We start from the raw sequence: 27,663 nt of genomic DNA, 5'->3' as shown, positions 1-27,663 counted from the left end.
GCAGGTTCCATTCAGCAGGTGAGATAGAGCCTGTGACTCTGCACTTCTCACAAACCCCAGGCGATGCTGATGAGGCAGGTCCATGAACAATATTTTGAGTAGCAAAACCACCCCTAAGCTCTGATGCCTCCTGGTATTTCTGGATATCTTCCTTAAGATGCCCCTAAAAGACTTGCCAACCAAACTCATTGATGAACCACAGCCAATGGCAAAATCACAGTCCACTTTGAACATTTGAGCAAAGTTCTGTTTAAATTCTGCTGAAATTGGAGAGAGAGGATATCAACTGACGAAGGATATCAACTATTTGGAAAAGCTGTTGTGTCCATCATAAGCTATAGATGTTGTGGGTTGTTATGAAATTGCTTTTAAATTTAAGTGATTTCTGGGCCAGGGAAACAACTCTCACTTCTAAAAGTAAAATCAAGCGTTCCAAACCGGGAAATACAGAAAGGATTTCTCCGAACATGGGAGTGAATCATGTAACTATAAGCTTTCTTTCTGTCTCGAATCACTAGAGGAGAGGATGTATATAGAAGCAAGGAGAAATGACAAATCTTCCTGCCCAGTGAAAGGCATTAAGAGCAAATCAAGACTGTCTACTTAATCGGTCCTGACTCAGTGGCTGGAAACCAGCTGGCTTGTGAGTGAGACAGAGAAAATCGGAGCAGACAGGGGTGAAGGTAAACGTCCAAGGATGCTTTGGATGTCAGAGATCTGAAGTTCCGGAACTGCAGACAAGGTTCTGGAGCAGCCTAACTTCAAACCATGAATCTTCAGGGAAACAAATGCCCTACTCAAGGATGGTCAAGGTACCAAGGTCAGATTCCACGGTGATGGATGATCAGAAGGACTGGTGAGAACGGCCCTTTATGTAATGTCCATAGCCCAGTGATCCTCAAGCTTTGCTCCACATTAGTATCTGGGAAGCTTTAAACACCAAACCCTCCCTCTCTCCCCACCCCCTGCAACCCACCATGCTCAGACATACCCCCACTTCAATTAAATCACCATCTCTGGGTTTAGGGCCCAGGTACCCTTAATTTTCAAAGTTCCTCAAGTGATTCCCCAGGTGACTCCAATGTGCAGCCAAATGTGAGAACCACCGGCACAGTCTTTCAGTGTCCTCACTCATAGCATGAAAGAACCCATCTGGACCAATGGTTCTTCACCCTGTCCGAATGTTAAATCACCGTAGGTAGATTGTTCAAAGTACTGATGCCAGCAGCATCCCTGGAAATTCCAGCTAATTTGTGGGGCCCAGGCACCAGTATTTGTAACAGCTTTCCAGGTGATTCTAAAGTGCATGTGGGTAGGTAACTACTGGCCCAAGGTTGTGTGTGTGTGTGTCTATTTGCCAAGATTCCTCCTATTGCTTACATTTTAAGCATCAATGACATTAAGGCTAAAAATGCATCTTAGACTTTTTGCAAAGGCGGATCTCTCATCTTTAACTTGAAATCAGGGATCTCTAACTTTGGAAAGGTCCATGAATCCCCTTAAATCCTATGCAAAATGTGGGGTGAATACGTATATTCATATATATGTATATTTTCTAAGGAGAATGTCCTTAACTTTAATCAAGATTCTCAAAAGATTTAATGCTATTAAATACAATTATGTGGTTTCTGGTTGAGTAAATTTAAGAAAATTCAAGAATGAATGAAAAATATATTTGATCCCAGCGGCATATTAACTATAATTTTGAATCTGCAGCACACCCTCTCCACCCAGCTGTGTCTATCCTTATTGCAGGTTTAGTTCACACTATATGCAGCCCATCCTTTGAAAAGGGAGATGGATGTGAAGATTTCAGACCCAAGTATCAAAGTGGAAGCTCTGTCACAGACTGGGGTCAGTACTCGGCTGTCTGTTAAAGCTCATAATGAGAAACAACTTCCCCAGCTGTTCTTGTAAGGAGACTGTCCACTCAGACACTTTGGACTCATGACCCTGCTGGGTTAGGATATTAAGATTTTCTAGTCCCGACTATTGTTACCTTTATGCCCCAGTTTGAATCCCGGGTTTCTTTCTAACAACCCTGTCTTTGGGAAACATACTGAACCGTCCTATTCCTCATGTGAAATGGGAACAAGATAAGTACTTTTAAAATTGCTGTGAAGAATAAGTAAGAAAAACACATAAAAGGCTCAGCAAAACACTTGGCACAGAGCAAGATCCAATCATGAGAAGTTATATCACTGTCACTACTTATGTCTTATTATTAATATCTTAGTGACCAGTCCAAGTCACAAAATTTCCCTGAGCTTCATTTATTGTTTCATACAACAAGGGAAGTAAGCCCTGCTCACAGTTGCAGTGATGACCGAGCAGAAGAGCAGATGGTGACGGTGTATTGCTATTACATGGCAACTCATCATCCACCCAGCAATCGCCAGAGCACAGGAAAGGGTCACCCTACAACCCACACAGAACCCCTACCTCGAAGTGTCGGGTTTTTTTGTGTGGTTGTTTGTTTTGTTGTGTTTGTTTGTTTTGAGATTCTAACAGTTGAGAAGTCTCTACAATGACTGCAGCAATTTCTTATCACATCGCATCCCAGTCAGCCTAAACCTTCCCCCACATGGGCAGGCGGGTGACCGGGTGACAGTACACCACAAGCTCCCTTTCAGGTAAGAGGATTCTGCCAACCACTCTCTAAATCACAGATGTCCTAAATCAGTGGTCGGCAAACTGCGGCTCGTGAGCCACATGCGGCCCTTGGGCCCCTTGAGTGTGGCTCTTCCACAAAATACCACGGCCTGGGCGAGTCTATTTTGAAGACGTGGCGATAGAAGAAGTTTAAGTTTAAAAAATTTGGCTCTCAAAAGAAATGTCAATCGTTGTACTGTTGATATTGGGCTCTGTTGACTAATGAGTTTGCCGACCACTGCCCTACATAAACAGCCCTCCTCTAGGCGGACACGCATTGGCGGCGTCTCTACCATGCCAATCCCTCCCCAGGGGGCAGTCCCCAGACTCCCACAAGCCCAGCTGCCCATCAGACTCTGACAGCACGGGCTCCACGACCTGCCCCACGGGAGCAGCAACGTCACCGTCACCTCTCAGCAGCCTGATCAGAGACCCAAGGCGCTCAGCGCGCACTTACCTGGAGGCGGCTTCGCTGTGCGCACGGGGGTGTAGTGGTTTTTGGAGGACGATCTGACCGGCGTGCTCTCCTTGGGGGAGGTATCGATGGCCGAGATCGTTTCTCTTTCACAGTGTGCTATGGGGATTGGTCCCTGTTGTCTCAAGATGTCAGCCAGAGCCCTAAACGGGAGGAGACAACACGGTGAGGTTCCCTGGGCAGGTGTGCAGGCCACGAAGGCCTCCGATGCGCAGAGGCAGGAGGAGAGGAGCCCGGGCACCCAACTCCCAGCCTCCGCTCCCCCTGGGGCTGGGCTCAGTGGGAATGCAGGCTAGAGGTTGCCATGCTGGGCAACCAGAATGCAGTGATGGTGGTTTCTTTCTTTAATTCATTTCAATCCAGGGACTCTGAGCCCTTTCAAAATACTGGCTTCCCCAAACCCCTGCTTCCCGCTTCCCGGCAGGTATCTAGGGCCACTGGCCAGCGGCCATCACTGCAGCGGGACTGACACCGTGGGCCTCACGTTCAAGCAGCAGGTTGCTAATATCAGAGCGAGCACTTCCCCACGGAAAAACACGCACCCAGTAGCATGTGCCCTATAAAAACACACACCCAGTAGCATGTGCCCTATAAAAACACGCACCCAGTAGCATGTGCCCTATAAAAACACGCACCCAGTAGCATGTGACCCAAATTAGTACAACACACACCTTCTGCCATCCAAGAAATGTATGATTTAGCTCCCATGACAGGATGTACAGATAACAAGGTATCGGAACACATGGGTGGTACAGAAGGAACACAACTGGAGCCTGGAGGAGAGAGCAATTACAGGTGCAGGGAGGGAAATGTGCAGGAAGGAGAGACGCAGGGAGCGGCTGCTGGTGCTGCAGAGGCCGCCCCCTCTGCCAGAGGCCAGGGACCCACGAGAAGCTTCCCTCATAGACTCACTCCACACCGAGCCTCGACATCCAAACCCGCATTCACTGAGCACTCAGCGCGCATCTGGCCCTGCAGAGACAGAGGCAAACAGGACACAGCCGCGGCCATAGGAGGGCTCACAACTCGGGGGAAATCACCCCACAGCCTGTTTCAAACAGCACTCACTCTGTGGGTGTGACACATGAGATAGGCAGTGCGGACTGAAAACAGAGACACACAGGGATACTCTGAAAAGACAAAGATGAGTGTGGACAGCATCAAGGGTCCACCATCTGGATACTGTCCCTCTAGGGCCAGGTCCCCAGGTCTGAGTGAACCCCTGTCTTGCATGAGCTGGGCAAGAGCTCTTCCATCTACTTGGGGTGTCCCTGAGGTGTGAGGCGAGGCGACACAGCCAGCCCAGCCCAGCCCCAGGCAGCTCCCACACTCTGTCCCCTTGGGAAGTGACAACCCTGGCAGTTTAAAAGCACGTCTGAGAGTGGTTTGTTTCCTTCCATTCTGCTGCCTCTGACACGCTGACCCTTCCTGGGAGAAGAGCATCAAACCGGCAATCTTATCATTCGGTGGCATTTACACAGCAATTTCCAATTTTCCAACTGCTTTCCCCTCACTGCTTTCTTTCCTTCAGTGGGAAAGGAAGGCAGGCACACGCCACCCCACAAACACACTCACTGCAGGGGACCCAGCAGTGAGGGAGGACACACAAGCTCACTAGCTTGGTAAAGGAGGTTCAGGCGGACCTGTGGTCCAGGTCAGAGACCTGATATTCAGGGCCTGGGAATAAGGGGAAAAATCGCCTTGATGGTTCAAGAGATTTGGGTTCTAATCCCAGCTCTGCCACTGATGAGCTGTGAGCCTTTGGGCAGATTCGTTAATCTCTAACATTACAATGTATAGAGAACAAACAGACTGACAACTATCAGAGGGAAAGGGGGGTTGCGGGGCTGGGTGGAAAAGGTGAAGGGATTAGGCAAAACAACAACAACAACAAAAAAAACAACTCATAGATACAGACAAGTGCATGGTGATGACCTAAGGGGAGGGAGTTAGGGGAGGTAGTAGAAGGTGTGGGAATATAAAGGAGATAAATGGTGATGGAAAGAACTGGACTTGGGGTGGTGGACACACAATACAATATACAGATGATGTATTATAGAATTGTACACCTCAAATCTCTATAATTTTATTAACCAATGTCAACCCAATAATAAATAAATAAATAAATAAATAAATAAATAAATAAATAAAATTTAAAACTAATCTTTTCTCCCTAGTAGCAAAATAAGGATTTACACGAGCAGGATCTCTAACATGCCTTCTAATTTCAAAATGTGATAAATATTTTATTTTTTTAAACCACACACGTATGCAAGTTACCGGATTCCTTCATCCTGCTGTTGATCAACCTCACCTTCCCACCACCTTTACATGGTAAGAAAATAGTGAGCTAAAAGTTATAGCAGAAATATAGACCGATGGAATAGAATTGAGAGCCCAATTGATTTTCAACAAGGGTCCCAAGATAACTCAATGGGAAAAGAATAGTTTCTTTAAGAAATGGTGCTTGGACAACTAGATATCCGCAGGCAAAAGAATAAACTTGGACTCTTAATTAACACCATATATAAAAATTAACTCATAACAGGTCATAGGTCTAAATATTAGAGCTAAAACTGTAAACTCTTAGAAAATATGGAAATAAATCTGTGTGCCATACATTTGGTAGTAGTTTCTTAGATATGACACCAATAGCACAAGCAACGGAAGAAAAAAAAGATACATTGGACTTCATCAAAATTAAAAACTTTTCTAGCCCTGACCGGTGTGGTTCAGGGCTTAGAGCGTCAGCCTAAGCTCCAAAGGGGTCATGGGTTCCATTCTCAGTCAAGGGCATGTACCTGGGTTGCAGGTTCATGCAGGAGGCAGCCAACTGATGTGTCTCTCTCACATAGGTCTCTCTCTCTCTCTCTCTCTCTCTCTCTCTCTCTCTCCCCTCTTTCTCTCTCTCTCTCTCTCCCCCTTCCTCCCTCCTTTCCAGTCTCTCTAAAAATCAATGGGAAAAATATGCTCAGGTGAAGATTAACAAAAAAAATAAAAAATAACAACTTTTCTACATCAGAAGACATTCTCAATAAAATGAAAGATAATCCACAGAAGGAAAAAATATTCGTCAATCATATTTCTGATAAGAGACATATCCAGGCTACATAAAGAATCCTTCAAATTCAGCAATACAAAACCAACAACCCAGTTTTAAAATGGACAAAGGATATAAAGAGACATTTCTCTAAAGAAGGTAAGCATGGAGAGCAGCTCAACATCGTTAGTCATCAGGAAAATGGAAATGGAAACCACAATGAGATGCCCCTTCAGAGCCACTAAAACAGCTGTAGCCCAATGTTGGCAAGGACGTAGAGAAATTAGAGCCTTCTTAAGCTGCTGGTAGGAATGTGAAATGGTGCAGGCCCTTTGGTAAAGAGTTTAGCAGTTCCTCAAAATGTTAAGCATAGTTACCATATGGCCCAGCAAATCACACTCCTAGGTATATACTCAAGAGAAATGAAAACAGATGTCCACATAAAAGTTGTGTATGAAGGTTTATACAGCATTATTAATAATCAGAGGCCCAGTGCATGAAAATTCATACATTGGAGGGGGAGTCCCTTAGCCCGGCCTGCCCCCTCTCACAGTCCGGGAGCCCTCAGGGTGGGAGGCGAACCGGCGATCAGGGGAAGGCGATGCCCCATCACACCTCTGCTGCTGCCACTGCCAGCAATGGAAGCCTCGGCCGGCCCTGGTTACCTGGGGGGCTGAGGGGACTGGGGGACTCTGGAGGTGGGTGGGACCGGCCTTGCCGTGCGCCTGCCACCCCAGCAGAGCTGAGGGGACTGGGCACCACCATCTTGTGGCTGTGGGCACCACCATCTTTGAGGGCGGGGCAGTCAATTAGCATATTCCCTCCTTATTGGCTGTGAGCACTGCCACCTTTGAGGGTAGGGCAGTCAATTAGCATATTCCCTCCTTATTGGCTGTGAGCGCCACCATCTTTGAGGGCAGGGCAGTTAATTAGCATATTCCCTCCTTATTGGCTGTGAGCGCCACCATCTTTGAGGGCAGGGCAGTCAATTAGCATATTCCCTTCTTATTGGCTGTGGGCGCCGCCATCTTTGCAATGGTGTAAGGGTCAATTAGCATATTCCCGCTTTATTAGATAGGATAGCCAAAAAGTGAAAACAACCTAAGTGTACCTCAAATGCTGAGTGGATAAATGAAACGTGGTGTATTCACACAATGGGTTATTATTCAGCCTTAAAAAGCGATGCAGAACTGACACATGCTACAACATGAATAAACTCTGAAAGCATCATGCTAAGTGAAAGAAAACAGTCACAAAAGACCACATGTTGAATGACTCCACTTATATAAAACTAGCATTCCCGTTGCAGGAAGAATCCTGCAATAGGGTTTCCTGCTGCACTCTACCCCACCCCGCCTGCTCTCCTCCCTTCTCCCCCGGCCCCGCCTCCGCTCCTCCCTTCTCCTCCCCCCCTCCCCCGGCTTGCTTGCTTCCTCGCAGCTTTGCTCCCTTCTGCAACTCTTGGCTTCTTTCTACGCTGTCTTGATATGCAAATCAACTGCCATCTTGGTTGGGGTAATTTGCATACTCGTCCTGATTGGCTGGTGGGTGTGGCTTGGGCATAGCAAAGGTGCGGTCAATTTGCATATTTGTCTATTATTGGGTAGGATGTCCAGATTAGGCAGATCCACAGAGGTAGAAAGTCCATTTGTGGTGACCAGGGGCTAGGGGAGGGGAAATGAAAAGTGACTGCTAATAGGTATAAGGTTTCTTCTGGGGAAAGTGAAATGTTCTAAAATTAGATAGTAATGATAGATAGCTGGACAACTCTAAATGTATCAAAATCACTGAATTGTACACTTTAAAATTTAAGGATAAATTATATCATAAGGGAATTGTATCTCAATAAAGCTGCTATTACCAAGAAAGGTTTATATTATTTTTCCTTCTTTCTTTGCCTTGTCTCCTAAATTCTTAAGGACTCCTACTGTCTGGTGCCCATGAAGGAGTATGGATTCTCATGGTTAAGTCCACTGCTTTTGGTAAGCCAAGCCTGAGTCCACATCAGTCGTTTTCCATGGTGATTACGGACATTGGCAACATCCAAAGACAGTTTTGTTGTCACCACTGGGGAGGGAAGTGCTACTGGCATCTGGTGGGGAGAGGTCAGGAGTGCTGCTAACCATCCTTCAACACACAGAACACCCAGAGCAAATAATTGTATGGCCAACAGTATCACGTGGTAGGGTGGAAAACCTTGGTTTATATCTACACAGCACCAGATGAAGTGGGTCTTTGATTCAGGCTCAACGCAATCTAGTCTCACAGGTATCTACAAGATCAGACCCTGGGCTAGGCTCTGGGGCACAGTGGAGCTGGGCACATGGAAACCACGTCCTGAGGAGGGACCATGTCTGTCGGGGCCAGCAGTGCATCCTCAGGTCCTGGCTCACAGCCCAGCTGTAGTACTTCCAGCCCAGCCTCACCTGTGTCCCTATCGACAGTGAAAATGCCATTTCAGAGTAGATTTGCTCGGAGGCTCATCAGCCAATGAAGATACGGCAGAGAAGCAATTCCTGAGTTCACCTCTCCCAGGATGGGGAGTCTCCCCGTGCCCATCTCCCAAGAGGCTCTGCAGGACTCGGGCTCCGAGGACTGAGGGATGAGGGAAGATGCCTTCTTGGAGACTACCAGGCATTGTGGACACTGAGCGTGCTCAGATGTGGCTGCTGCTGGACAGTGAGCTTTACCTGGGGTACAGTCACTTGTCTCCTAACGATGATGGCTTGCACTGTATCCTCTTCAGATGCCCAGTTGGCGGGCTGAGCTGGGCAGCACCACTAAAGAGGAGGGACATGCTGGAGAAGATTCCCTGAAGAGCCAAGCTATCTGAGGGTCCCAGGGTGGCCACTCCAGCCCTGTGTGCTTCCCTGACTCCTGAACTCCATTCTCCAAGATTATCCTTTCCCAGTGTGTCCTTAGGAGCGACCCCTCTGCCAGCTCTCCCTCTCCTTATCTCCCCTCCCCCTCCCTCAGCTCCTCAGCTCCGACCTCCCTCCTTGCTCCCATTCCTCTCCATCTTCCATCCCCTTCTCTCCAGGGTTCTTGATAAATATTATTCTAATTCTGAATGTGCGATCCCAGCCTCACCTAATTAATTTGGATGTGCCAGAGGAAATGGGTTAAGGCCTGAGCTACTTTCTAACTGCAGGGGGGAAAAAAAAATTGGTCACTGAGGAACAGGGAAGCGGATTCTATAAAAGAGTAGAGGCAGTTTTCAGATCCTAAGGAAAGAGAGGGACAGACAGACAGTGACAAGCAGAGAGACAGGACAGAGGGAGAGACAGAGAGAAAGGAAGCAGGTGGAGAGATGTGGACAGACAGAAAGAGAATGAGTACATCAGAGACCCAGAGGCAGAGAAAGAAAATTCAGGATAAAGGAATGAGAGAAAGAGAGATAGACAAGGAGACAGAGAAAGAAGGGGGACAGAATCAGAGGGACAGAGACAAGTAGGTAGGAGGAGCGAGAGAGGAAATGAGAAACAGTCAAAGGGAAATTCAGATAAAAAAGTGATTCAGAAGGCGAGAGGCATTCAGAGTGATCAGAGGGAAGGAGAATCAGATGGGGAGAGACAGAGATGGGCAAGTGAGGCGCGAGAGCAGATTCCCTGCCAAGCACCTCGCATGCAGACCACAGCCCTGTCCAATTTAAGAAGTCGAAGAATCTTGCTCATTGTCCTGCTTGCTCCACTCTCCCCCAGGGCCACTTTTATGGCAATATCTGGATATATCAAATAAAAATGCATTTTGCCTGAATCATCTGGATAATTGCCGTGGTTCTCTGCTCCCGCTGGTACGTGGACTTCGTGGCTTGCTCCGGGGGATGTGTGGCAGGTGGGGAGAGTGATCACCTGGGCAGCAGGTCTGAGCAGGGAAAACTGTCGTTCTGATCACTGAGACTGGGAAACGAGTCCTTCAGCACGGCTGTATACTAACCATCTGCGTAACTGAGGTGCCATCTTACGCTGGATAACATTTAGTTTCTAAATGTGATCACTTGCCCTATGCAGGGTGATGCCATCCTAACCCTGTGACCTTTGTAGCTATTATCACCCCCATTTTCAACAACAAAATGAGGCTAAAACTAACCTTAGGACGAGAGCACAATGGGACAGAAATTTGAAGCCAGTGCCTGGGACTTGAGTCTGGGTGTCCTGCTCCTGGGACTGCCTATTACGGGCATTTCACTTGCCTGTGAATCGCAGGCTGAACGCGTCCTCCTGGCCTCGCCAGCTGGATCTGCTCACTTAGCCAACGCCAGTTGACATTCGGGCATGGTGAAACAATTAGTAAATGAGTGATTCAGGTCAAGACCAATTATTTATTTGCCTAAAACCTTGGTTACTGTTGTCAGTGGTCCCAAGGCCATGAAAGTGTGTTTGAATTTCCTAGGTGTTGAGTTATCGTGACACCAGGGACCAAGCCCAATCAACATTCTGATGTGCTGGCACCTGCATTCAAGGCATGAAATCTTTCTTAAAATAGCAAATGATTCCCCTTAACAATAGGAACATAAACAACCCTGCTCATAACTTTGCTTCATGCTCTTGCCTGCTTGGGAAATTAAAAGCTATCATTTAATAAGCAATTACTATGTGCCAGAAACTCTTACGTACATATTATATAATCCTCAAAACAACCTTATATGGCAGGTGCTGCATTTTACTGCTGAGAAAAACTAAGATTTTCAGAGATTTGCTTTCTTTCCCAAAGTCACACAACTAGTAAATGGTAAATCTAGATTTCAAACATAGGTAGGTTAAAACTACAGAGGCTGGCTTTATATCATTGAATTATCCATTCAACCATTCATTCATCCATCCAATGCTCCATCCATCCATCCATCCAATGCTCCATCCATCTATCCATCCATCCATCCAATGCTCCATCCACCCACCCAACCATCCATCCATCCATCCATCCATCCATCCATCCATCCATCCATCCATCCATCATTCTAACCCTCCATCACTTAATCACATCTGTGTTTTTTTTCACCTACTATGTCCTTGCAATGGTCTCTGAACACAAGGTTTTAGAGTGTTTGATCTTTAGTGGAAATATCTACCCAGACAGAATTCAGCTGCCCCCAACTGCCCAGTCTTATTCACTTCAAGTGAGCCACCAACATCAACAGCTTTGAAAGTTTTTACATTGTTTTACCAGGAAACATTTTTGTCAAATGAAATTCAGGGTAGAGCAACAATATACTTCACTAGGCCCTTGCTCTACACAAGACCAAAGTGAGGAGTCCTGCTCTCCAGGCTTCACGGAGTTTCCAAGTTTAAAAACAAATGTGGAAAATGGGGGCCACATAAAAACACCTTGGAATTTTTTGTCACAATTTTCAGTGAACAAATGGAAAAACTTAGGTTCCCCCAAATTAAGTGAGGAACCTGGGGATCCTTAGTTCATTTGATAATAAGTGTTTATTTAATCTGAATTAATACACTTTCCTGCCTCGGCCATGTCCCTGGATTTCTGAGCCATTTAAACAACACAGAATGGGGAATGTAAGTCCAGCGAGTAGTCAATAAGTTTTCCTGTGCCGAGAGCAAGGCAAGCTGGTGAGTTTAGAACCCTAATCACACACGTTCTCCACTTTCTCTTTTTTGGGGGTAGGAAGCAGTTTATGCTGCTGGGTACATATGACAGAAGGCCAAATAGATGAACAAGCTATTCTGGTTAACGTTCTTATTCCTAAGGACTAATGAGAACACTCTTGTTTTGGAAGAATATTCTAAAAGTATTCCTGCCAAATTAAGTAGAGCACACTGGATATAATTTTTTTTAAAGACTGCAAGGTCCTTCTGTGAGTGGGCCACCCGTCTAATCTTTCGTTCTCTTCACAGAGAAAACTAAGCAAAATGCAGACAACCTAGAAGCTATTCATATAAAAACTGCGGGACAAACCATGGAAGGATTTGTTTTCTTTAAGTAAGTCACTGATAGCTACTTCTTTTGGATTTCTCCTAAAAGTAGAGTGCAGCCATTCTATTTCAGTTAAATCAAGTTTGGTTTTGTGAGTCCCAGATAACTGAGTTTTCACGTGGCACTGACACCCCAGGAGCGACCGGCGTCCTCTTTAACCTCATCCTCACCCTTCCCTACTGGGCAGCCGGGGCGCTCTCATTCTCTGAAATATGCACTCCGGACCAGAGAAGTGAATATATTTTTAATACACATGGTCCAAGGAGAATGGCTTAATTTAGTTCCCCTTATTCCTGGTTCTCTCGCAGTCCGCTTCAAAAACACAGCTGCCCGCTTTGTGTGCGCACAAGACCGCTCTCCTCATACAGAGAGGCTCCGAGTGGCTGTGGCGCTCTCCTTTGTTGTGGTAACAATGTTTGTGCATCTGCATGGAGCAGTTCCGCAGGTCTGAGTTGTCCCCGGCACAATTGGAATTCATCACGGCCAATAAACATCGCAGAACTCGGCGAGGGAAGGGAAGGCTCGGGCGCCTGCTTTGTTTTTCAGGCCAGCCGGGAAGTCATTCCATCCTGATGGGCACCTTTCCTGGGGCGGCCACTGGACGGCCAGCCAGGAGCTAGGCAGAGAGGGAATGTGGTCCCCTGGGACCCCATTCATCCCAAATAGCATCATCTCCACACACTCCATCCCTTGCCTCATCGATCATAGGAAAATTCATCCAGGACTGGGAAATTCAGTTGTATCAATAACAAGCCCAGACTTTTCAGAAATATTTGGGTTGTTTGTCTGAGAATGAATTAAAGATGTGGATGTATCAAATGCAGCTCCCACTTGTTCCAAAAAATGCTACCGAGATTTGTTCTAGCACTTGGACAGACAAGTGATAGATGAGTTAATAAATGTACCTGATGCTGCTGTTGTTGATGTTACTGTTGGTGTCACCTTGATTTGCTCTGGGCACAGACCTAAATCTACAGGTGAGGCAAAATGAAGGTGGTTTAGCCTAGTGGTTAAACACGAGGATTCTGAAGGCAGAGTGCCTAGGTCGGAGTGAGGGCCACAGTGTCTACGATCATTAGCTAGCTACTAAGTACCCTGTGCTTCTGTTTCCACATTGAAAAAAATGAGGCCAAAATAAGAAGGCCAAAAATAATGTCTACCTCTCAGCGTTATTATGGAGATTAAATGAGTTAATTTCTGTAGAGCAATTAGAACAGAACGTGGCAGCTAGTAAGCACTATGTAAGTATCTGATTAACAAATACATCCAAATATAACTCCCGGTGTGTACATAGGCCCATCTATAGGACCACGACAAAGCACCGGTAGAAGAGGGTAGTCTTGGAGGACTCAGTGATGCCAGATGGCAAAACTCTTGGTGTGGACAGGGAGACACATGGCATGGCTGTGGCCATGGGTCATCCTGGAAGGGACCGCCCACATCCCATATTTCCTACTCAAGCCTACAGACAGAACTGCATCTGGTCACACAGCAGTTTTTGCTGAACTTGAACTTGGACTTTGTGAGCCAAGTGCAAAGAGAGTATCTGTTTGCTCCTTTCTGCAAGGCCATCACAGATCGTGCTTTCAACAGTGTGCAAGGGTGCTTCAAGATGAAGTCCCAGGGAAAGGCAAAGGGACTTCAAGCAAAACAAATCAGGCTGGATTTTATTGGGCCATAAAAGGGCAAATGGATCGAACTGGCCAGGGCAACATTTTCTGCAAAGAATTCAGTTACTTTTTTCTTCATTCTTCATACCTCCCTTTTTCTTTCCTTTTTCTTTTCCTCTCATTTCCGCTGCTTTCCTTTCCTTTCCTTTCCCTTCCTAAAAACATAACCCTACCTGAGTGACTCAGTTGATTGAGCATTGTCCTGTGCACCAAAAGGTTGCCAGTTCAATTCCCAGTCAGGGCACATAACTGGGTTGTGGGTTTGGTCTCTGGTTGGGACATGTACAGAAGGCAACTAATTCATGTTTCTCTCTCACATTGATATTTCTGTTTCTCTCTTCTTTCTTCTCTCTAAGCATGTCCTTGAGTGAGGATTTTAAAAAAAATTATAAACACCATTGTCCTTTCCAAACACAGTACCTTCATATCAATGCAACCATTGGAAGGGTGAGGTAGATGAGAAAAGACCACCCAAAATCCTCTCCATTTTAATTAATTAAGCCACTCATTCATTCAACCATATTTACGGAGCACCTACTCTGTGCCAAGTACTGTTCTAGTCAATACAGGAGTAAACAAAATTGGCAAACACATTTGTCCTCTTGACATCGTGGTGGAGGAAATGGATTGGTGCCGATGGCTGGAGACTGACCAATTTCCCCTTAAAAATCTTTAGATGATAAAATTGTGTTTGAATGACTGAGACCCACAAGTTGCTGTTGGCAACATTACTTGGGGTTTCCCTGTAAAATTATAACCCCATTTCTGTATGGACAAGTTTGCACAGACACGAAGACTTAAAACCATATCTCATGAGAAACAGACTTGTAACCAGGGATGTTGATCCACGAGAAGGAAGACTGAAGGGGCTTTGACTGCCATTCAAAGAGACATCTTGTTGTCTTTCAGGAAAAAGGATACATTCCTTCTGGGTGGCTCCATTGGGCAGACATCATGCCAGCAAAGTCAATGTTGCCCCGCTCCCCCATGAAAACTAACTAGAATTGCATCCTAAGAACAGAATAAACTGCCTCAAGGTTTGGGGGAGCCCCCACTCTAGATGCATAAGTGTGTGAGAAGGGGGATCCGGTGTCCAGAGGGAGAGGCACTAAAACACCTCATAAGTCCCTTTCAGTCATGAGTCTGGATCGCATTCTTGTGATTGAGTGTGCAAGGAAAATGCATCTCCTCCCGCCCCCAGGGCTGTTGACTGGAAAGTACAGATCTTCAGATGTAGACTCTTATCCTAAACCTCCCAGGTATGCTGAGTTCAGAATGTGCCGAAGAAGAACACGCCTCCACAACGGGGTAGCCCCCGCCCCACCGCCAGGCTACCAGACCAAGGCAGGGCCAAGGGACTTGCTAAGGTCATGGGGACAAAAAATGACAGAAGTGCGATTAGCCTGCCTCCTATTCAGCTCCCAGCAAATGCTCTAAGGAAAAGACAGGTGGATGACAACTCCAAAAGTGAGAACGGGGCTTCGCTAGGTATCCCTCAAGAGCCACATAAGCAGGCAAAGGGAGACAGGTCCAAGTCCTTTCTCTAAGGGACCCAGGACTATAGAAGTATGTCCGGTCAGGTCCCACAGTAGGTGCGATCCGGTCTCCTCCATCCAAACAGTGGTGTTGGAGACAGTGCTATACGTGTGAGCAGGCTCCTCAGGCGGCACAGGCCATTGAGAAAGAACAGAGAGAGCAAAGACAGAGCTCACTGTCGCCTTGTCCCCCAGAGACAGGGTACGTTGTGCTAAGTCTGCCCCCAGGTTCCTGACCTCTCCTACCGGGCTGGTCATCCTGGGGCAGGAGAGAAGGAGGCAAGCCCTCATTCCGGGGCTGGGGCATCATCTGTAACAGAATTCACAACGCCAAAAGGGAGAGGGTTTCTGGATTCTAAAAACTCAGAAATACAAAAGAAAAGGAACAAGAGGGGAAATTAGCAGGAGACTCCGGAGGAATTAAAAAGAGAATTGAAAGCAGCCTACAAGTCAAGCATCTCCATTTGAGCAGAAATGGGGGGAGGCTAATCCCAATCAATGAAACAGACATGGAAACTACAAAACACTTTAAGGAAATGCATTTTTACTGCTTCCTGAGCCATTGCAGGATTACAAACTAGGCTTTAAAAAAAGAGAAAAACACCGATCTTTGGAGAGCCGCTTTACTGACTAGATAAGAATGACTTGTAATTAGCAGGCCAATTGTCCATGGCGGAGCCTGCTTGAAGACAATCTGTCCTTCTGCAGCCCTGTCTGAGCTATTAGTCTGTTCATCACAGCTTTTTATCTGACAGAGAAAAGCAAAACAACTTCGCCCAGGTCCAATTTGGAGAAGATTTGAGTTTGCAGTGTCCGAGTTGATGCAGTTACAGCAGGACAAGTTCAAGAAGGAGACCGGAGGGAGAGCGGAAAGGAACACAACCCAACAGGAGTGAGCAGGAATCAAAAGAAGGACAGATGGAGAAAGAAATGACAGTGGTGGACAAAGATGCTGAAAGGAACAAGAAGGAACATTTTAATGATGTGACTTAAAAGACAGAGAGAAGTGACAGCTCCTCTTTGCAAATGCTTGGGGATGGGGGAGGAGGGGCTGGCACGGAGGTGGGTAAGAGCCGGCTGCTGCTTATCTGAGAACAGAAGCGCTGTCTGATTTCCCAAAGCATAAAAAGCCTTCCAAGCTGATGGGATAGCATTCCTGGGAAAGTTCAGGCAAATTGCTCAGGAGGCAGTGATAAGTCAGGGAGGGCCAACTGCTAGCCCAGTGGTCGGCAAACTCATGAGACAACAGAGCCAAATATCAACAGTACAACAATTGACATTTCTTTTGAGAGCCAAATTTTTTAAACTTAAACTTCTTCTAACGTCACTTCTTCAAAATAGACTCGCCCAGGCCGTGGTATGTTGTGGAAGAGCCACACTCAAGGGGCCAAAGAGCCGCATGTGGTTTGCGAGCCACAGTTTGCCAACCACGGTGCTAGTCCAACAGGGAGGCTGGGATGCAGAGTCCTGGGAGCTCAGGCTGGGCCTGGTGTTGGGGAGGTGGATTAACATGATCCTGCCCTGCTCAGCAAAGCAGCCAGACGTCAGAGTTCCTACTGATGGGATGTGAGGCCGACCCCAAGACGGGGGAAGAAAAGCTCTCCTGGCAACTTCTTTGTTCTTATGGGGTTCAGCCCCCTCCCTGCCCGATGCCTAGGGATCACATGCATTCCCAGGACCGCAGAAGGCTCTGGAACACACTCTCAGATGCCGTTTAAAAGGAACAGCCACCTCTATCCCAGGCACTTCCTCTCAGAGTTCCGATCCCTCCTCGCTGCAGCAGCAAAACCCAAGGAAGAGCGAAGAGGTGACTACGGATGGGAAGCAGACCTCCCAGAAGAGGACATTTGGCGAAGGGAACCACGAATATGTCTAGAGGACAGATGTCCTAAGTAATGAGACTTTAATGCCGGAGCTAATGGGAACAGTACACGAGACCAAATGCCAAAAAAGCAAGAAATAAAGAGAGCGTTTGGGAAGCTGCAGAAAACAGCGACTCTCCTCCCAACCACCAGGGAGCAGGGCCAAGGCTGGGCCACTGGAGCCTGCTCGGGACTCAGCCTCCATGAGCCTCGAGAAGGGGACAGAAGCTCCCACAAGGAGGACCCAGGGCTCTCCTGGCCTCTGACTAGGAGTAGGAATGAGCCAGGGTGGGGGCTGAAACCCTGCTCAAGAATGCCATGTCCCCGGGGGAGCCAGGGCCACGGTTCCCACCCCCACCTCAACTGGATGAGTGCCCTGGAGCTGCAGGCCAGGCAGTCTGAGCCCTGCCACTGACCACCCCCAAGGTCATCACCACCACTTGGACCGTGAGGACCGAGCTTGAGAGTAAAACCTGGGGTCTCCCAGGACACCTTCCTTTCCCTGTGCCTTTCAGGACAGAGGGCTTGAGGGCACAAGAAACAGAAGGAGCAAGGAGTTGGGAAGCAGGGCAAAGAGAATGAAGAAAGGGAAAGAACAGAACTAGAGCAGGGAGCAGACGAGAGCTGGCCAGCATTCTGTGTCTTGTGCACGGTGCTGGCTGGTATAAATGGGGCAGGGAGGGGAAGTGTGATAAATGGGGCTGTTTGTGAGCTGTGCATCTCAGTAATAAAACTGGGAACGGCCCAAGGTCCATTCTCCAACCCCGCTTCCCCCCACTCCCAGATCGCTTTTTCTCTCATCACTCTCAGGAGCTAGGTCTCACGCAGAATTGTCCTGGGGTTCTTTCAATTCTGTAAAAGGGGTTTTAAGTTTTTTTTTTATTTATTCTGGTTTTGGTTTTTACATTTTCTTTGTATTGCCTTCACTATCTTAGCCAATATAATCCATTCTTGAAAAAGAGCCCTTTTACCCCCTGGGGCTCCTTCACACCCAGCACGCAGTGTTAAGTGAGGGTCACCAGCCCCGAAGTACCCTGATCAGTAGGTCATTTATCTTCCCACCCCTTCCGGTGACAACCTGTCCCAGGGCACGAGCAGGTGGGTCTTTGCTTTCTCAAGTAATCTGAGTATCACTGACCATTTACATCGGGGAAGATGAGAGCCAGCTGCCCTGCCGGCCCCCAAAGGAGACAGAGCCCAGCAATGTACTTGAGAGGTGTGACCTTTAACAAGTTACTAAGCCTCTTTAAGTTGATTTCCTCATCAGTTAAATGAGCACCTATACTTAGAGGGTGATGGAAGGACGCAGCAAGCTAAGCAGGCGCCGGGTGGGGGGGCAAGCCCTGGAGATGGAGCTCTTACAGGTGTTTCCCCCGCTGTTTCATGCATGGGGCTTGAGGCCTCATCTAACTGAGATCCCGGGTCCTCCTTGCCGCTGGCTGTCGGGAGTTGCAGAGGAATGAGGTTCTGTAAGGTCCTGGGAGAGGATCCCCCTTCCTGGCACTTGAGCAGAGGCAAGGGGCTCCCCAGCCACGCAGCGGGACTGACTCCGCCCAGCATGACCACGAGTGCCCTTCAGGGATCAAGCAGGGCCAGAGCCTCTGCCCCAGCCCATGCCGGGGGAGCAAGGCCAGTGCCCAGCCCCGCACGCACCGCACGAAGGAGACTGGGAGGAAGACACGCCTTCAAGCCCACGGCAGCACAGCCTGCGGCTTTCCCAGCTGCAAAGAGGAATGAGAACTGGCAACAACCGCTGCACCAGGAGCCCCTGTCACCTGCCCTGAAACTCCGCTGGCCCCCACCTGTGCTCCGGGGAGTGATCATTCTGGTCACAAGAATGAACTTTGGGGCGGGCCTGGGGCGGCACAGTGGGTGCGCATTAGGAATCTGCCGGCAAGGCCCCCAGGAAGCCCATCTTCCTGAGCTTGCCAACATTTTTGCTCCATCGATGGCTGTCTGGCCCAAGCGGTGACCTCATCTGAATGCCAAAATGCAGATGCGATGACATTTAGGTGGACAGAAGAGAGGGCACAGAGACCACCTGGCTCTGGCCCCAAGCATGGCCACATGCGTCCCAAAGAAATTGGGTCCCTTTACCCTCAGAATCAAATTAGGAATCCAAGTTGAGCTCTCTGCCTACTGTCTCAAGCAGAAATGTGGGAGATTCTCTTTTTGGCCCCCACCCTTTGAGCTGTGTTCTGCACATTCGTCTCCTTTCTTTCCCCCTCTCCCAATTTCTCCCGTCTGCCCTGGCACAGTAATGCGGCATGAAGCTGATTTCCTTAAGGCCAGTAATTATCCCTCCATGTGAGAAGTGGCCCCCAAAGTGGCCATCGGGGAGAGCGCAGTCCTGATCTGTGGGGCTGCCGTTCATTACCGGACACCTCTCCTGGGCACCTGCCTTCGGCGGCAGCTGATGCCGCTCCCAGGAGAGTGGGTCTCATTACTGGAGGCACTTACTTCTGATGAATAACCAGCCCATCACCTATTTCATTCATCGACCTCAGCCCCATGACTTGTTGCTGCTTACACGCATTAAATCTACCCTGAGAGGATACAAATACACTGAGTGGCCAGATTATGATGATCTCTGAACGCATAATAATCTAGCCACTCAGTGTATATCCTAAATAATAAAAGGCTAATATGCAAATTGTCCCCTTGATCACAAGTTTGACCAGCAGGCAGGCCGGCCGGCCAACCGCCCATGTCCCCTCCCCATGGCCAAGCTGGCCAAACCCCCCACCCATGCATGAATTCATGCACTGAGCCTCTAATATACACACACACACACACACACACACACACACACACACGCACATACTGAGTGGCCAGATTATTATGCATTCAGAGATCATAATAATCTGGCCACTCCGTGTATGCTGTCATGACAGAGTCACAATGACATGCCCCGGGCTCTGAAAGCACTTCCAAGAAGGGAACTGTGGCAATGTGTTCAGGGAAGAACCAGTGTAGCCTCCCAAGGTGACTGCCTAGAAGGACGGCACAACAGGATACCTATGTCTTGGTTCTTTCAAAGGAAGACTCAGGCACACTGCAGGCAAAGGCCCCCAAAGGCATGCCACCGAGATTAAGTTCACATGATGACTGGACCCCAATGTCCAGCTCCATCTGCCTGAAGCTTCTCTGGACCCCTCACCGGTAGTCACCTGTGCTGTCCTAGCCCCGAGCTGAGAAAGGGCGGACTGGCACGGCGCGTGCACTCCTGTGGCTCACAGAGCTGTCCTGGGCGACAAACCTGGATCACCCCCACACAGGCCCCCGGGCCTCGAGGTGTCCGGTGTCCGCAAAGCTGAAAGTCAGGCACTGGTAGGTCTCGGCATCCTCGCCCACCTCTGGGAGAGAGTGAACGCCTTCACAGCCCCAGTTTTTAATTAAGATTTCGGCCCACGGTTTTATTCAGTGACCCATCACCCGGGTTCACAACTCTCTGGCTTGCACTGTATCTTCCTCCTTCAATGGTCTGCATTACTCAGATCTTATTAAAGGTTGATGCTTCGATCAAGGTATTGCCCTTTTCAAAAGATATGTGGAGAAACGGCAGGGAAGATCAACGGAAATCATCCTAGTGAATGGGAAAACGGAACGAGGAAAGGCTAAAAAATGTAGGGAAGAAAGAGAAGGAAGGAAGCTGTCACTCACATCCATAACCTGCAAGTTATCCGGTGATGACGAAGACATGTGTGTGCAAAGTAAAGCAGACTAGGTTCCCACTGGGCTGAATGAGGTGGAGCATCTAGGAAGGAATGCTGGCCTAGGCCACAGGTGCCTGGTCCCCTGACCGGCACCCACACCACTTGCTAGAAAACCTGGGCCCTGAACCCCTCCTCCCTGACTTCAGTTGTCTCACTTACAAAATGAGGGAGTTATGTTAAATGACTCGTCTGCAATAAAAATTCTATGATTCTATAATGGATGACAGAATACTCCTTTGCCTTTGCAGAACATTCTGCTTTAACTTCTAGAGAAGAAGGAGGAGCCCGGCCCGTGTGGCTCAGGGGTTGAGCGTTGCCCTAGGAACCAGGAGGTCACGGTTCGATTCCCAGTCAGGGCACATGCCTGGGTTGTGGGCTCGATTCCCAGTGTGGGGCATGCAGGAGGCAGCCGATCCATGATTCGCTCTCATCATGGATGTTTCTATCCCCCTCTTTCTTCCTCTCCCTTCCTCTCTGAAATCAATAAAAATATATTTTTAAAAAAATAAAGAAGGAGGAGGAGGAGACTAATAACAATAATAATAATAATAAAAGGAATAATACCAATAATATACAGGGTGAGCACCTGCCCTGAATGGGATTGAAATAACCCCCTCCGAGGGTTTGCTGCTCAACCCTCCCACCAAGCCCTCTTCCCTATCTGCAATATTGGCAAAAGAAGATGCTAAAAATGCGAGGTCATAAACGTGACTCGGGGAAAAATAATGGGTTACAGTTTGCCAAGATAGAGAAAAGAGGGAAACAATTGCAGCAGAAGGCATTTTAAAAATGAATTTAACCTAGTCCCTGGTATAGTCCGTCAGAGTCCCCCACCCCATCACCCATATCAGACCTCTTATACACAAGTTAAGTTCAAACCACAATTGTGTGGTTCCACAAGATATGTATTGTCAAGGGATAAAACAAAAATTGTAAGACAGAATGCACTTGAATTCACCATAATTTCAAAAGTCAACCGTGCATGTCCCAGAACGGGGAGTGGCGGGGGGGGGGGGGGGGAGTGTGGTGACATCCAATAGCCCCAGCTGGTGCTGGTTCCAACAAGTGGTGGAGATTCTGGAAAAGGAGCCAGAGTTCAGATCTAAAGGCAATCCTGCCAGCCCTGAGAAATCGCTCAGTGAGACTAGAAGAATGAAGCTTCCTTTGGTGCGGTTCCCTTCCTTTCCGGACCCACGGGCCTGTCTGGCTGGGGCCAGTGAATTAACCTCTTTCAATCAGCTCACTTTTTCAGCTGTCTTAACCACTGCTTCCTGCACAATTGATATGAATCGACTGCACAGTCAATCTGACCTCTCATTAAAATAGATTGAAAAGAATGCACTGGACTTTTTCTCGACCTGAGCCGGGGCAGCCTAGAACTGTGGGTAAACTCTTGGTATCTTAGCAGCAGATTCCTTCAAATGTATGTGTTCTGAGCCCCGCGCAGGGAAAGAGGGGCAAATGTGCATGCCTTCTGGGCTTGGGTTGAATGGGAGAGGGCATGAAGACAGCAAGTAACACGTACCAGGGAGAATTGCCAAGTCTAGGAATTTTTGAAAAGTATTTGCATGGCTGACCTATTAATTAAAGCCTCGTGTGTCCAAGGTAGCATCCACTTTCCAGTTGGAATCATATCTTCCCCACAGCAGTGAGCGCAGCACATCTGTTGCATGAACACCACGTGCACATGGCTGCAGGCGGCGGCGGGACACCAAGCACGAAACCACGCGCGGGACCTGAGCAGCACCGCCCACTTCTCACCTGCCCGCCTTCCTCCTGCTCCTGTGTTCGCTCCTTCCTGTTTTCCTGGTGTCCTTCCCTAACCACTCCTCCATAAGCCTTCTGAAAGTATTCCACAATCTCACTGCGTTCCCGACGTGGACTTGTTTTTTACTCAAAGATAAAATGGAAATCATGCAAGACTAAGACCTTCAGTCCAAGGCAAGATGTTCTTTTTCTTTCCTTCCAACTGCTATATTTGAAGCAAAAAAACAAGTTGACTCTCTGTTAAGATCAATTCATTATAATGAGCCCACAGTGCTTCAAAAAATGGAGTGTTTGGGTGATTTGACAATTCATTGCCCAGGAACCCGAAAAGAGAACTCACTAAATCAGTCAGCAAGTGGTGCTGCGGGCCTGTGGTCTGTGAGGAAAATCAGAGCTTTGGACATGTAATTAATGCCTGGAGGGAAGAAAGGTGGGTCATGGTGCTCCCTTGATTCCTCTGGAAATAAGCAGAGGAACCCAAAGATGAAGGACCTTTTCATGTCTGTAAGGGTCACCTCCAAATATTTTTCCTTTTGCCTAAAAACATCTCCTCAGGTTGTTCTTCCCACAGCCCTGAGCACTTCTCCACCCCCACCCCCACCCCCAAATTCCTCCATCCCCTCCATCACAGTGCAGGCAGTGGGAGTACCCAGGTCAGCTCTGACTTCACCAACAGCATCTAAAGCATCCTAATAGCTTCCCAACACGTCTGTTAATTAGCCTTTGGGAAAAAAAAAAAAAAAAGCCACACAGTTCCTCCCTCAAAGTGATTCTCATCTCCAAGACACTAATGAATCAACTCAGGGTGAGAAGGAAGGAACAGGTTTAAACGTGAGACGTTGGTATGGAATTAATGTCAAAAAGGAGCCAGTCTCCTCAGGCATTTCACGGGCAGATCCCCAGCCCTTGGAAAACATCAGCAGCCCCTCCCTGAACAGCCCCCGGGAAGCACTGCAGAAGCTGCTCCCGAAACATTAAAATCAGTGGACGCCTGAGGCCCATCAGCTTGAGCCTCCTGGGCAGATGAAAAGAAGAAGGTGAGGTGGGGATCCTGGTGGGAAAAGGGGTTTTAATTGGTAAAGGTGGGCACCCCCTGTTTCTCCAGGTGTGGCACTCCAGGTCCAGATCATGGGGTTCCTCTGTCTCTTTCCCCTCCCTTCTCAGTGCGACTGTGCTCATCTGTTAGGATCACAGAAGAGCTGAGAGCTTCCCCTACAGACACTGACTTCTCCCACTGGAGCAGGATGGCAATGCCTAATCAGTTCTAGAAAAGTTTAAATCTCTTCTTCCCTGAAGGGACTGAGGAGGTGACAGGTAGCCCTGCCTAGGGAGTGTGTGCACGTGCGCAGGGGCAGGCCGGAAACCCCGGGTGGTTGATCTTGGCGCTCCTCACTCAGCCTCCTGACCCTGCTTGCCCAGCTACCACCTTCAGAGAATCACACAAGAAAGAGCTCCTTGCCCTTTCAGAAAGCAAATGTCTCTGTTGAACTATTTCAAGGAATATATAAGCACATGCACATCCCACCTCCTCCACTGCCCTCTGAAGAGTATACTTTCTTTCTTCTCCCTTCTCCCTAGGGAGAACTCATCACGGTATAAATATTTACCTTTCTCCATCACACGCTCCTTTTCCCTACCCTACCCCAATTCCCCAACAAGAATTCTGCACGTTAAGCTCCCTGAAACAGCAAACGGCGATCTCTGAAGTGTGAGCAAAGCGAGCCGAGCCGTGGTACCGTGCACACCCAGGAGTCAGTGAGCAGCTCCCTGAAATGTGCACACTCACCCTGACACACCTGGGAAGAGGTCAAGATGAGCTGCTGCTGTGCCTGAGTTGCCCCAAACTGAAAAATAAGCCCCCCCCAAGGTCACTCATGGAGTGTCCTAGGTGAACCTCTCATGCTTTGTCTCCCTTACCCCCCAAAAATAGACAGGCATTGTCCCCTACCTAACAAGCACCAATATGATGGTTTCCGAAGCACTGTCAGGCGAAACTGCAGCTGCTGGAAGAGGTGCTGTGAACTGAATAAAATCAGGAGTTGAAGCTGAGGGAGAAACATCTCATATTTACATAATGGTCTGAGGGCTGAAATTCATCGCCTTTCCCATGGTTACCTCTCTTCCCTCACTCCAGAGAGAAGCTGCCCCCAGTGGCATCACCACGGAGCCATACACCACATACCCTGGTTTGGGGAGGGGAGGAGATCAGTGTAATAGGGCGGGGAGAAAACACCAAGAGGGGCCAGCGACATCTCCAGGGCCACAAGCCAGTAGAACACAGGCCAGCGCCGGCTTCCAAACACCATCAGTACCCTTCCAGGTGATGATGAGCACACTCAGTAGGAGGTGGCAAGGTCAGGGCAGGGGGCAACTGTCTCTATAAGAGCAGAGAACAAGGACTCAGAGAAGAAAGAAACCCAAAGAAAGGGTTCAACCAGAAGGCCACAGCCAGGGTGGAAGGTGTGGTCAGAAGCCAGGACCACAGGAGGTTAAAAGGAGACAAGCCTCGGGGGCTGGAAGCAGGGATGGAGTGATAAGGACTAGATACATCTGCTTCAGGAAGGTGCTTGCCCACAGGCAATTCCCTCTCTGCTTTCCTTCTCGGTCTAGAGAGAATGTCTTCTTCAGACAAGACCCAGAGGAGTGTTGTTGTTCTGCTGTCCATCCCACCTGCCTTCTGCATTTGAGAACCTGCACTGACCACAGACCATTTGTCACAATTCCTCCCTCAGTTCCCGGGACCAGTGCGGACACAGTCTCACTACCTGAGAAATAAGATGGGAGTAGAACGGAGGGCAGTGGCACCTTTCGGTGATGAGCCAGCGTCATAAACAGGACTCCTCGAAGGGCCCTAATTCCAGCACCCAAGTTGTCAGTATTGCAGTACCCACACTTAGAGGATTTGACTCAAATCCAGGGAGCATCATCTTTTCTCAACATCCACAGTTTCAAGGGGGAGAGGGGGATTGCTCAGAAATGTCCATCTGCCTCTCTCTCTTCATCAAGGTACAGGTGATTCATGTCCACAGCAGTGAGGGAAGAGGGTTTTCAAGACAAAAGAATAACAAACAGAGTGCCCAGATGAGCTAACGGTCTCTGGCTCAGGGTGGGTGCCTGATGGATAAACTCAGAAGGAGAGGTGGTCCGGGTTCCTAGGGCCGTGCACACGTCATGTGCCAGAAATGGAGGAATATCCCAGGGCAGGGTTTGTTCCCCGAGAGGACTCTGTTGAACCACGTCCGGCCATTCATCATCACGAGGGGACTGGAAGCAAAGCGAAGTTTATATCCCCTGGGTGCTTTGTTCCTAGAGTAGCAAAAAGAAGCTGCTTCCCTATTCTCTGGGCTTTGACTTCCCAGGGGGCTCACTGGGAGCTGGAGAGGTGGGGTGGGAGGCAGTCAGGGTGAAACCATGGACTACCAACCACCTTTTGAGCTCTTGGCGTAAGTTTTGGTGGGAGGCGGCCCCCACGGCCTCCCAATTTTAAGCAGTGAAAGATGCCCAGCAGGTTTAGCACAGCAAGAAGTGTTAACTCGGAGTTCTGCCTACAGGGTTTAAAAGAACAAGTCCTCCAGGCTCAGCACGAAAGATAAGCAGCCCACTTATAAGGCAGGATGCGGTGAGGAGACACCATCTGCCCTTGGTCAACATATCGCCCCCATCTCTAACACCATCCAGTTTAACACTTAGTCACTTGGTACTCTTTTCCGTAAGGTTCCAACATTGGTCAGTTTCCTTTATTGAAGATGATGCTCCAGTTTGACTCAGAAAACCAAATGTATTAAGAGCCTACACCCAAGTGCCCACCTGCCATAAAAACTACGCCCTGGACCCTCACCCAGGATGACAGAGTGTGTACAATTCTTACCCTCAAGCTTCACAGACCCCGCCGATCCTCGCTATACCCGGTAAATCCCCCTACCGCCTCAAGCACAAGAGGCAAGAGGCGTTCATTTATCGCATGTCAAGGAAGCAAGGGTGAACGTGACTTTAGAGTCAGGAAGGACCTGGGGATGCCAAGAGCGAAGAGGACCGGGGAAGCGCGTTAAGAGTCTAAAGAGGGGTGAGGCTCCAGGAGCCTGGGGGCGGGCACCTGCCAGAGGCTCTCACCTGTGGATGTTCATCTCCCTCGGAGGGCGGTGGGCCTTATCATAGGAGACCTTGGCGAAGACGCCGGCCACGATGACGAAGGCGATCACCCCGCAGGTGATGTAGACGGTGAAGTTGGTCTTGTCCTTCTCGGGGTCGTACTTGTTCTCGGGCCCTGGCGACACCACCTTGGTGCTAGGCGTCTGCACCCACACGGGGCTCTGGTAGTTGTTGCACTGGCGCTGGTCCAGCTTCTCATGGCGCTTCTTGCAGCAGAAGCGGTAGTAGCAGGTGCCGCAGCAGTACAGGTAGCCGCTCTCGCTGTTGTTGCACTCGAACTCCTTGTCGTACTGGCCGCTCACGTCGTAGTAGCCCCAGCACGTCTCGTAGGTGACGGCCGCGCTGGCAGCCGCCGCCGCCGCCGCCACCGCCGCCGCCGCGGGCTGTCCCCGCCGGCTCCCCGCCTCCGGGACGCCGGACGCCCGGGCGGTGCCGTTCAGCTCGCGGCCGCCCCGGGCCAGGGCGCCCCCGGGCCGCCGGCCCCCGACGGCAGGGGCGCCGGCGCTCAGGGTCCGGTTGGCGGCGCGGCCGCGGGCGCCGTGGGCGCCGGGCAGCAGGTCCAGGAACTCGGGTGAGAGGAGCAGCAGCAGCAGGAGGCGCCGCGGCGCCATGGCGGGGCGGGCGGGCAGGCGCGGGAGCTTCAGGCCGCTCCCTGGTCGGCGGGCTCGGAGGGCGGCCGCGCGGGCCGGGTTGGCGGCGCGGGGCAGTCAGTGGCCCCGGGGCGATGGCGCCATCGAGGCGCGAGCGGCGACAGAGGCGACAGAGGCGCGCCGTGCGCACAGAACGGACCGGCCCGGCGCGGGCTGCTGGCACTCACGCTGCGCGCCGGCTCCGCGCTCCCCCTGCGGGCTCGGCGCGCCTCCGGG

At 49.3% G+C, this 27,663-nt stretch overlaps 1 protein-coding gene across 3 annotated transcripts in view; it reads right to left on the bottom strand.

Annotated features, from left to right (window-relative positions):
* Window positions 1–27,408, bottom strand: part of SHISA6 (shisa family member 6) — a gene marked incomplete at both ends in the record, with an annotated part of 286,328 nt that extends 258,920 nt beyond the window's left edge. For all 3 annotated transcript variants that reach the window (XM_079797043.1, XM_079797044.1, XM_079797045.1), the window contains 2 exons: window positions 3,110–3,270; window positions 26,759–27,408. In XM_079797043.1, coding sequence (XP_079653169.1) covers window positions 3,110–3,270; window positions 26,759–27,408 — 811 coding nt within the window. The remainder of the gene's footprint in view (window positions 1–3,109; window positions 3,271–26,758) is intronic.
* Window positions 27,409–27,663: the final 255 nt, after the last annotated feature.

The sequence above is a fragment of the Cnephaeus nilssonii genome (genome assembly GCF_951640355.1).
Source record: "Cnephaeus nilssonii genome assembly, chromosome: 19".
NCBI lineage: Eukaryota > Metazoa > Chordata > Mammalia > Chiroptera > Vespertilionidae > Cnephaeus > Cnephaeus nilssonii.
Note: the sequence above shows the minus strand (reverse complement) of the source record. Positions and strands in the feature narration are given on the sequence as shown.